The 12,130-nt window shown below is 38.4% G+C and overlaps 1 protein-coding gene across 5 annotated transcripts in view; it reads left to right on the top strand.

The window, feature by feature from the left end:
• CDKAL1 (CDK5 regulatory subunit associated protein 1 like 1) overlaps positions 1 to 12,130 on the top strand; it is a 579,065-nt gene that overhangs the window by 190,862 nt on the left and 376,073 nt on the right. For all 5 annotated transcript variants that reach the window (XM_061147519.1, XM_061147518.1, XM_061147516.1 and 2 more), the window contains one exon: positions 11,833 to 11,953. In XM_061147519.1, coding sequence (XP_061003502.1) covers positions 11,833 to 11,953 — 121 coding nt within the window. The remainder of the gene's footprint in view (positions 1 to 11,832; positions 11,954 to 12,130) is intronic.

Here is a 12,130-nt window from a genome sequence, read left to right as displayed (position 1 = left end):
TTGTTTTTCTTTTCCCTCCAGTATTCAAGACTCAAGGTTTGAATTAAGCTTTAAAAATAATGTTTGGCCAGTCTTCTGATTAGAACTAAGAATGCATCTCAAACCCACATAATTTCTACCTCGTAAACTATGTTTAGACACATTTAATTTTTGAAGGTGTGGTTTTTCACAGTGGAGCTCCTTTATGCCAAGTCTTAATAAGTCTTTTCAGTGAATTCCGATTTTAGTGATAGGCTGGTTTTAAGAAGTGGAAAGTGAACAAGCAGGAATTGTAGCAACGATCTGTGCTCGCTGTGTTAGTAGTGTGGGGTCCAGATGTGCTGGGAAATGCACGCAGTAGTGTATGTAACTTGGCGCCTGTCTTGCTTGGCCTCCCACACTACCATGTCATTTCTCCTTGAAGCCTTTCCTAATCTTTTTCCTTTTTTAAGGAAAGCTGACCACTCTCTCATGGTGAACCACTTAAAAACGTTCTTAAAGACGTTGATCATGTAAATCCATGGCTGATTCATATCAATGTATGACAAAACCCACTGGAAAAAAAAAATAATAATAATAAAAATTAAAAAAAAAAAAAAAAAAAAGACGTTGATCACCTCTGGCACTTCATTCCAGTTATTTGTTTGCAAGTTGTTTCCCTCAAGACTTTAAGTCCCTGTAGGGCAGAAGTCACTGTACTGACTCAGGACAGAATAGTTTTTTGGGGGTCGGGGTGTTTGTATTTGGGGAGTCTTTATGTTGTACCTAAATACGGATATAATATTTCAAACATACTGCATTTTTGTACTCATCTGTACCATTTTGGAACTTTTTTCAGTTATGCATGTGCATTAAGTGTATTGTGTTGTGATATAAAATGTGCTTCCTCTTTGTTTTCCTTTCATTTCTATACTTGTTTCACTGTCCACATTTCTGCAGAAAGGCAGTGATAATGCCTGTCACAAGGGGTTGAGGACCACAAGTGTGAATTTAAAGCCAATAAGCAAGTGCCAGATGCCCCATTTCCTACCTTCCTTCCTTTGAGGCTGCTTTTATACTGTTCCCACCTCTCCTCTGTCATATTTTATAATGATTTGAATAATAGCAGGAGGAACTTGGCGTGTTCATTTGTGATTGGACTTGGGGATTGGAGCTTCAGTTTTTGAAAGATAAATGTGGCTTTCAGGTTCTCTATTCTTGTATAATATCGTTCTCCCTTTTTTTAAAGGACCTTGGATGCCATCTGTTATTAGGTCTGTTATCTCTGCTTTCCATTACTGGTACAGTAATTTGGGGAATATGGGTTTGAGCATGAGCGATGATTAAGTTTTTGCATTGCTGCCATGGGTGCTTTACTTATTGAAACTGAAGTGTTCAGTAGCTTTACTGCTATAAACATTAAAGTCTTGGAGCTACTTAACTTTAGAATTCAGGAGGGCCTCCTGTAGCCAATGACCTGAGTTCTTTTAAGAGTCAGTATTAAAAAAAAAAAAAAAAAGAGTCTATATTAAGGTGGAGTTACTGACATGGGACTGCTTGGACATTTGAGTATTGTGATGTACACTTGGTTTAGATTGTGAAAAATAAGTTGGCACCATTCAAGTCACCTCTCACTGTCATAAAAGATATATCCAGCTGGAAAATAGGTAATTAAAACATACAATTAAGTGCTTTTGGTAGTTTGCCTCCAGAGGGTATCTCCATTAATGAAGATATCTTGCTTATGCAGATTGTTTATTATAAGTATTCTTTGTCCAGTGTGATTACTTTAAAATAGTTGCCATTAGTTATACCAATAATGGTGTGCAAATAAAAGAAAAAATTGCCTTAGAACATTCCATTCCAACATGTTTTCCTCTTTACATCTTCCATAGTTCCAGCTGCTGCTGCTGCTAAGTCACTTCAGTCATGTCCGACTCTGTGTGACCCCATGGACTGCAGCCTACCAGGCTCCTCTGTCCTTGGGATATTCCAGACAAGAGTACTAGAGTGGGTTGCCATTGCCTTCTCCCCATAGTTCCAGATCATACATTAATTTCACATCATGATAATTACAATATAAATACATTTTTGTGCAACAAGAGTTTTGATACTTAAGTAACCCTCAAACTTTGTGGGGGGGTTAGACTTTGTATTCTGTTCTTGTCCTGTCTTCCTCTCCAAGCCCAAACTCTGAAAATGCATGCTGGTAACATCAGAACCTTGGTAGGCTTTCTTCACTTTTACTTTGATCCATGCTTTGAATTCTGTCTTTTTGGACAGTTGATTCTTACTATTCTTCTCTTACTGTCTTTTTTTCTAAGTGTCATTGTTCTAGTTAACATTAAAAATTTTCATGATTGCTGAAATCTTAGTAGTTAAAATTGGCGCTCGAATTGTACTGATCTTATGTTTTTGCGTCATTTCTGGAATTTCAGGTAAAAATTTCCAGCTTAGATTAGCTGCTTCTCTCACTTAACCCAACTTCGTTGTTTTACTTTGCTCTCTTCTTTTAAGATAACAGTATTTCAAGAGAGTTACTAAGTGTTACTATTGGAGAATGCTGGCTTTCTTGGGAGGAGCCTACATTCTGAAGAATGACATTGGTTGGAGTAGAGACAAACTTCTGGTCAAATTTTTGTTTTTCTATGTAATTAAGTAGTTAAAAAGCCTTTGGAGTCTATGCCAAGAAACAACGCCAAGTGTACTATAGAAAAACAGAGTAAATTGACCATTGGCTTTCTAATATTCTTAAACCATATTCAAGTTGATGGGACTGTATTTGCTTAGGTGAGAGTTGTGTTTGTAGTGCATTTACTCGTTTTTAGAAATTTTTGCTTGAGTATATATCTGTCTTCTCTTACCCTCTGTCCCCAGCATCGTGTTGTATTGCTTTATTTGGAAGTTTTCCAGTGGGCTGACCCAGAGCTTAGGGTTCAGATAGGTCTTCTGAGTGTCTATTAATAGGACTGAATTTGTGTGAAGTGAGAGCAGTTAGTAAGGGATGAAAAAAATTTGGCATGAGGCCTCTCTGGTGGTGGTGGAGGTGGGTGGTCACATATTAAGGAAATGGTGAATGACCTTTAAGATTTGGTAGAATGAATGAAATATTGAAGGAAAGTCTGGCTGTTTATAGAGCCTTTAGAAGAAAAAGAAATTAAAGGGAAAAGAAATAAACAATTGAAATACAAGTTGCCAGATTACCAGTGCTTCTCTAATGTGTAATGATATTCTAAAGCTTTTGTACAATTCACTTTAGTTTGAAGAATCAGAGGGGGAAGTTTGATTTTTATATGGAAACATAGTTTCACTAATAAATTGTATTTTGTAGGTAATTCTATTTCTATCACTGTGTGTGTGTCTGTTTATATATACACTTATATTCCAGGGGTTGGTACGTTTCTGCTTGTAAATTACCATTATAATTCGCTTCCTGATATGTCGACAGATTGGGTTTTCTAGTATGTATGTGTGGATGTTTTTCCTCAGCTCTAATAACGTTCAATGCAGTTAGCCCTGTGAGATTTGGAAAAGATTATTTGCTCTTGAAAAATCCATAAACAACATTGAATGTTGATTCAACAAGTATAGCAATTATTCTTCAAAAACATGCCTTTTTTCATATAGGTTTATCAGTATTATGAATTCACAAGTATGCATAAATAGTGAATTATAAAAGCAAATTAGCTTTATGTTCCATACTTTGTAATGTGTAATAATTTTAGCTAATGGTTTAGTAACTTTCTTTACTGAATTAGATCAAATGTAAAAACCAGCACAGAATCAGGGTTTTGTAGCTGATTTATAAATAACTGCTGAAAGCTGCAGGCTTAAAATTAAATTTGGTTTAACAGGATGAATTTTATGTGGCATTTGTAAGTAACAACTTAGATGTTTATTAAAGATGGTTAATAAGCCCACTGAGACATATTTGACCATTATTTAAAGGAGATGAAATGTGAATTTACATTGAAAATTGGAAAGATAAAAGATCTCTGGAAATAGAACATTTGAGTGTGTCCCATTCTACATATAAGGCAATCTTCTTTTTTCATCCTTGCATTAAAATCATACATTTCTGTTTTAATCACTTACGTCTTTATTTCTGTCTCCTCAGTGGTCTCATGTTATTATCAGTTGACCTGGTCACCCTGAACATAATTGTTTCCAACTGTTCCTGTTAATACTTCCTCCTCTTATCATGTGTGATTGAGAAAGTGAAAGTTGTTCAGTTGTGTCCGACTCTTTGTGACCCCGTGGACTATATAGTCCATGGAATTCTTCAGGCCAGAATATTGGAGTGGGTAGCTGTTCCCTTCTCCAGAGAACCTTTCCAACCCGGGGATCGAACCCAGGTCTCCCACAGTGCAGGTGGATTCTTTACTAGCTAGGCCACAAGGAAAGCCCAACAATACTGGAGTGGGTAGCCTATCCCTTCCCCAGGGGATCTTCCCGATCCAGGAATTGAACCGCGGTCTCTTGCATTGCAGGCGCATGCTTTACCACCTGAGCTATCAGGGAAGCCCATTGAAATGATGTAAAAATTAATATTTTCACTCAGCTTTTCTTTCAAATTCTGTTGTCCTGTTTTCTTTTCTTCCTCTCCTCCTATTTAGCCACAAAGGGTGATGAAATTCACAGTAGTCACAAAGTAAATACGTATTCATTGAACAGCATTCTCTTTCCGTTACAGTGCTAGGCATCAGTGATCATCCAGAAGGAATTGAACAGAGAAGCCATGTGTGAGTGTCTAATGGTGGTCCATGTGGCTTGGTCCCTTCAGAAGTACAGCATGTTCATTTTCAATATAAATTTGCTCTCAGAGTTTCCTTTTTGCCTTCCACATTTTTATTCCTTGAGCATGTTTCCCTTTCCTGAGTCCTTTTTGTCTATCTTTCTGTCCTACAGAAAAACCTTGTTTAAGACATCTTCAGTTTTATTCTTTATTTTGCCAAATTTCAGTTTGTTTTAGAGGGTAGTATTGATACCTACTTGTATAATAGGTAAGGATTTGTATTAATATTAAGAGTATATGTTTTTATTCTGTGGTCTGTAGATATAAGGAGTTAATTTGATGCAGCAATTCTGTTTGCAAAAAGATTTTTAAAAGAGATGGTATATAACAGGTATAAAAGTTTTATACTGCTAGCCTGTTTTTATTTTTATTTTTAGTAATCATTATGTGATTGAATTTCCTTTCTTTCATCTTTGGCCAGATATAATGAAGGGCTTTTATATTATTTCCTACTTTATTTTTGGTGTAGTATATTTTTTCAATTAAAAAAAAAAAAACCCAGACTATTAGGTCTGCCACTCTTTAATGAATCATTGGATTGGAAAATAACTCATTATATCATCAGGCAGAGATATGTTCCTTTATTTGCATGTAGATAGTGGAGATGAATAATTTATCAAATGTTATTAGTACGGGCTCATATTGCTGAAGTCTCAGCAGGATATAATGAAATTTGTCTCATGCTAGTATGAAAATAGCATGCCTTTGCATAGTCATTATCGAACTTTTGGCATCTCTCAGAACTATTATGTTATCATGCCAATCTTGCTCACCTCTTCATTAACTGGACTTGTGATGGAAGAGTTGAACTTATCTAGGAAATCTGTGAAATCTGGTATGCCAAATGCTTGACTGAGTCAAGCTATGTTTCTCCACCAGAGCAAGAATTTTCAGAGTAAATGAAGTACTTAATGTTTCTTATTAAAGTGATTAGTACAAAAAGGCTATGACTAATGGTTTTATTACTTCTAGTCCTGAAAAGCTGTCTGTACAGGAGATGTTTAAGCAATGTATCTTTCTGAATTGAGGGATGATGAAACATACATATAATTGCTTATATGAATCTTATATCTGTGCTAATTATGTATTTGAAGTTATTTTAAATAATTGCTTTAAAAAATTTGGCTTTGATTAGTTTGTGGCATGACCATATGTGAAGGTCAACAAATCTCCCCACAAGCAGCAATAAAACTGGACAAATGGTCTAAAACAAGCTATTCTGGCACTGTGGAAATTGACCAATAGCAGTCAGCAAACTGAGAAGTGTTTCTTTGTGCGAACAACTGAACTTTGGGTAAAAACAGTGTGAGTCTAAGGTGTTTGTGCTTTGGGTAAGAACAGTGTGAGTCTAAGGTGGTACTGTTATTTTCTTTCCTCAGCTCCATAGGAAAGGTTGTTCACCTAGGGCAGAGCAGGCTGTGAAAACCAGCAGCTTCACTGCTGCACCAAGAAGGCTTAGTTGACTTGGAGAACTGTTTAGACTTTAATGGCAAGTGACTAGTGGTGAGTAGGTTGGGGGAGGGTAGGTAGGGGATCGAGTGTCTCTGACTCTATATACCTGAAGTTGTAGCTTGTTCAGCAGAAATAGTAGACAGACAGACTAGCCACAGATTTAGCAGAGACTTCTGGGAAGTGAGACAGACAGGATGCTTGATAACTCTTCACAAACTGTAAGTTGATTAGAGGGTGCATATGCCCAGCAGGGACCAGAGTGGACCCAAGCCACTTAACCTTACCTGTCTGCTGGAGCTTGCATGCACACCCTGAGAAGATGGGAGAGGATCCAAAAAAGTCCAGGAGAAGGTAAAAGGTGGGGCAGACTTGAAAATGGCCCTAACATTGAATGCTTTCAACTCACACACAGACTAGTCAACAACACATAGTTAGGAATTTTACTGGCTTAAGGTGTTTGAGCATATGTTGACTAGTCCTTCCCTTAGCTTTGCTATGCAGATACAGGATTGATTGCTAGAAAGTTATGTTTGGGGGCATAAAAGCCAAAAAAAAAAAACCAAAAACAAAAAAACCCAGAAGGGAGATCAATGGCCATTCATTGTGGAGACATAGAATTCATAGATTTGGTCCAGGTGAATTACTAAACAAAGATAGCAGCAACCTTTAGGGGATAAATCTGAATTGAGAATTGCTGCAATATATTACCTAAAATTTCTAATATTTAATAAAATATTATAATAGATACAAAGAAACCAAATATACATGTAACTGAGCCACTTTGCTATGTAGCAGACATTAAACACAACTTTGTAAATCAACTATGCTTCAGTGAAATGAAAACAAAACCAAGTATAACCATAATCAAGGTGGGACAAGCAGTAAGTATCAGTTGTCTTTGGCCAGAAATGTTGGATTTAGAAGACAGAGACTTGATAGAACTAAGTGACGTGATGTTAAAAGTCTTAAGAAAAGAATGATGACAGTGACTTGAATAAAGAATCAGAAAATAATGGAAATTATATGAGAACCAGTAGGAAATTTGGAGTTTAAGAGTACAGTACCTGAAGTGGAACATGTATTAGAGAGACTCAACTGCAGATTTGAGATGGCAGAAGAAGAACATTTGTGGATAGACTAAGAGAAAGACCTGACTTGGGTAGGAGAGCAGATGAAAAATGAAAAAGGCCTCAGTGGGACATCTGGCATACCAACACATGTATCATCATGGGAGTCACAAAAGAATCCAGTAAAAAAGCAATAACAACAACAACAACATTTTTTAACAGTACTGGGTGAAAACTTCCCAAAGTTGATGAAAACTGTTACTTTTGGATCCAAAAAGCTAAGTGAGTTCCATGTGGAAAAATCCCAGAGATCTGCACCTATGCATATCATAGTCATTGTTGAAAGAGAGGGAAAATCTTTATTGCATAAGACAAATGACATATTAATACCATGTGTGGGAGAACAACAAGATTAATGGTTGACTTCTCATCAGAAGCAACAGAGGTCAAAGACAGTGGAGTGATGCATTTGGTGCTCAGAGAACAAAACTGTCAACTAAGATTTCTATATCTAGCAAAAGTATCTTGCACAAATAACAGCAAACTAAAGACATTTCCAAATAACAATTTTTCTTGGTTTACAAGAAATATTAAAGATGATTTTTCAGGCAGAAAATAGTGCCAAATGGAAATTCCCAGGAGGAAATGAAGAGTGCTAGAAATGGTGATTATGTGGGTAAATATATTATACTCTGTACATAGATATTTTTAACATTTTAAAAAACATGCAATTGAGTCTACGGCCATACCACCCTGAACACGTCCAATCTTGTCTAAAAAACATGCAATTGTATGTTATAGCATTGTATTTTTGGGTTTATACAACTATTTGAGGGCTTCCCTGGTGCCTCAGATGGTAAAGAATCTGCCTGCAATGCAGGGGACTCAGCTTCGATCCCTGGGTTGGGAAGATCCCTTAGAGAAGGGGATGACTGGCTACTGTCTCCAGTGTTCTTGCTTGGAGAATTCCATGGACAGAGGAACTTGGTGGGCTACAGCCCATGGGGTCGCAAAGAGTCGGACACGACTGAGCAACTAACACTTTGACAGCAGTGTATATTAATATATGTGATGACAATAGCACAAAGGAGAAGAAGGAAAAGAAATGAAGCTGGGACAGTTGAATATCTGTGTGCAAAAATAAAGGTAGACCTTTATTAAAACAAAGTAACACAGTGGACCCTAGACCTAATTATTAGAGTGAAAATGATAAAACTTATAGAAGAAAATGTAGGAGAAATCTTTGGGCTCTTGGGCTAGTCAAAGAGTTCTTAGATATTGACACCCAAAGCATGAGCTATAAAATAAAATATAGGTGAGTTGAACTTCATTAAATTTAAAAAAGCTTCAGTTTTCAAAATATGCTATCATGAAAGTGAAACTGTAAGCCACAGACTGAGAAAATATTTATAAATCATATATGTCATAAAGGTCATATAACCAGAATATGTAAAGAATTCTTATAATTCAGTAATAATACAAACACTACAACTAAAACATTGCCAAAATACTAGAGTAGATACCTGCGCTGGTGAGGGTTCCCCAGAGAAAGAGAGCCCAGTAGGGGTGTGTGTGTGTGTGTGTATACTGGTGAGGGCTCCCCAGAGAAAGAGAGCCCAGTAGGGTGTGTGTGTGTGTGTGTGTGTGTGTGTGTGTGTGTGTGTGTGTGTGTGTGTGTGTGTGTACTGGTGAGGGTTCCCCAGAGAAAGAGAGCCCAGTAGGGGGTGTGTGTGTGTGTGTGTGTGTGTGTGTGTGTACTGGTGAGGGTTCCCCAGAGAAAGAGAGCCCAGTAGGGGTGTGTGTGTGTGTGTATACTGGTGAGGGTTCCCCAGAGAAAGAGAGCCCAGTAGGGTGTGTGTGTGTGTGTGTGTGTGTGTGTGTGTGTGTGTGTGTACTGGTGAGGGTTCCCCAGAGAAAGAGAGCCCAGTAGGGGGTGGGTGTGTGTGTGTGTGTGTGTGTGTGTGTGTGTGTACTGGTGAGGGTTCCCCAGAGAAAGAGAGCCTAGTAGGGTGTGTGTGTGTGTGTGTGTACTGGTGAGGGTTCCCCAGAGAAAGAGAGCCCAATAGGGGGTGTGTGTGTGTGTGTGTGTGTGTACTGGTGAGGGTTCCCCAGAGAAAGAGAGCCTAGTAGGGTGTGTGTGTGTGTGTGTGTGTGTGTGTGTGTGTGTGTGTGTATACTGGTGAGGGTTCCCCAGAGAAAGAGAGCCCAGTAGGGGGTGTGTGTGTGTGTGTGTGTGTGTGTGTACTGGTGAGGGTTCCCCAGAGAAAGAGAGCCCAGTAGGGTGTGTGTGTGTGTGTGTGTGTGTGTGTGTGTACTGGTGAGGGTTCCCCAGAGAAAGAGAGCCCAGTAGGGTGTGTGTGTGTGTGTGTACTGGTGAGGGTTCCCCAGAGAAAGAGAGCCCAATAGGGTGTGTGTGTGTGTGTGTGTGTGTACTGGTGAGGGTTCCCCAGAGAAAGAGAGCCCAGTAGGGGGTGTGTGTGTGTGTGTGTGTGTGTGTGTGTGTGTGTGTGTGTGTGTGTACTGGTGAGGGTTCCCCAGAGAAAGAGAGCCTAGTAGGGTGTGTGTGTGTGTGTGTACTGGTGAGGGTTCACCAGAGAAAGAGAGCCCAATAGGGGGTGTGTGTGTGTGTGTGTGTGTGTGTGTACTGGTGAGGGTTCCCCAGAGAAAGAGAGCCTAGTAGGGTGGGTGGGTGGGTGTGTGTGTGTGTGTGTGTACTGGTGAGGGTTCCCCAGAGAAAGAGAGCCAGTAGGGTGTGTGTGTGGGTGTGTGTGTGTGTGTGTGTAAAAATGCATGTATTATGTTACTTGCTCCCACCATCAAGGAAGCTGAGCATACCCAGTGTCTATAGTCAACAAGGTGAAGACTCCAGAGACCTGATCCTCAACAAGGTGAAGACTCCAGAGACCTGATCCAAGTTCTGGTCCAAGCCCAAAGGCCAGAGAATCAGGAGAGTTGATGGTGTAAGTTCTGGTAGGAAACTGGGAAGGCATGAGATCCCAAAAGGTCTATTTTAGTCTGAGTCTGAAGGCTGGCAAAGACCGATTACTCAGCTCAGTAGTCAGGTGGGAGGAGTTCCCTCTTACTCAGCCTTTTTTGTTCTATTCAAATCTTTGATTAATTGCATTATGCCTACCAGTGTTAGGCTGAGCAATCTGCTTTACTCAAGTCTACTAATTCAAATATCAGTCTCATGCAGAAACACCCCCAAAGACACAAACACCCCCCAAATAGTGTTTGGCTACATGTCCGGGCACCCTGTGGCCCAGTCAACTTGACGTATAAAATTAACCATCACAACATGTTTCCAATTGGGAACGCAGTTGGCTAATCACATGAAAAGGTGCTCAGTATCATTATCATCATGGAATGCAGAGTCACTCAAAGCACAACAATATACCACTACATGCCCACTTGAATAGCTGTTCTCAGAAGTTACGGTATGAGGTCTTGGTGATGTGGGGAAACTCAAACCCTCATACATTGCTGGTGGGGTATAAAATGGTAGCACTTCTTTCAAAAACAGTTTTTTCTTATAAAATTTAAATTTACAGCATAGCCCACAATTTTCCTGGATATCTATCCAAGAGAAATGAACACATATATCTGCATGAAGATCTGCATTCAGATATTCATAGAAGCATTATTGTAAAAGGTGTTAATTGGAAACAGTCCAAATGTTCATCAGCTGGTTGATAGATTAACAAAATGTAGTATCTTTGGTATGGGAGCAGGGATAGACTAAAATAAGCTTGAGGGAATTTTGGAGGTGATGTTCTAAAAATGGGTCATGTACAGTTATGATGACTATACAGCTGTGTAAGTTTATTTAAAATTGTTGAATTGTGTATGTACAATGGGTGAGTTATATAGGATGTACCTCAGTGATATTATTAAAAAATCATATGTATGTATATAAATAAAATGGCAAAGTAAATACAGAAAATAATAATCAGGATATATCAAGCAGATGGAAATTCTTTGTTCAGTTCTTCCAACTTGTCTATAAGTCTACAGTTAATTCAGAATTTTAACAGGTCTTAGTGTTCTGATTCTTTTGTAATATTTTTGAAAAATTGTTTTAAAAGTTTTTTTTCTTAAAAATCCAAACTTCACATGTCATTTTATCTCAGCTTTTTATTTTTTACTTCTTTGATTGACAGTTTGCCTGGGGCAGATGATCTGCTTTTGCACTTGGCCTTCAGGACCAGTGCCCAAGTGAACCCTTCCTACTTCCTGTACATATCTGGTGTGTGTTAGAGACCACTCAGACCTGTGGAATGACACTCTGAAGATTTTCCTATTTCTCTCATCTGTGCAGTATAAATGTGCAAATATTCTAAGCAAGGCGCTTATGATTGGAGGACTTGGCCACAGCTGCCTTTCCCTTTGGTAGTATTACCTAGGGTCAATGATCATATCTACACTCTTCTCTGGGTCATTTTTGTTTGTTTTCATAAAAGAAAAAGTTAAATGTGAATATCAACACATTTGTTGAAAGCAGTAAATTAAAGTGATGTTGTTTGACTCATGCTTACATATATTTACGTGCTTTATTTGAAGGTCACTCTGTGAGACTGTTGGGTCAGAAAAAGGATAATGGAAAACGTTTGGGGGGAGCACGATTGGATTTGCCGAAGATTAGGAAGAATCCACTCATAGAAATCATTTCCATCAATACTGGGTAAGCTTCTCTTGCACTTACTCATTAAATATTCAGTAACTCTAGTTTTTTTTTTGTTTGTTTGTTTTCCTGGCTATATGATATAGGAAAGTAATGGAACATTTCCATGGGAAAGAAAAATAAAAAATGAATTTTTTAAAGAATCATACCTGTATATCATTTCCTCTAAGATGTTTC

The sequence above is a fragment of the Dama dama genome, chromosome 7, assembly GCF_033118175.1.
Source record: "Dama dama isolate Ldn47 chromosome 7, ASM3311817v1, whole genome shotgun sequence".
Classification (NCBI taxonomy): domain Eukaryota; kingdom Metazoa; phylum Chordata; class Mammalia; order Artiodactyla; family Cervidae; genus Dama; species Dama dama.
This window is presented reverse-complemented; position numbering and strand designations above follow the sequence as displayed.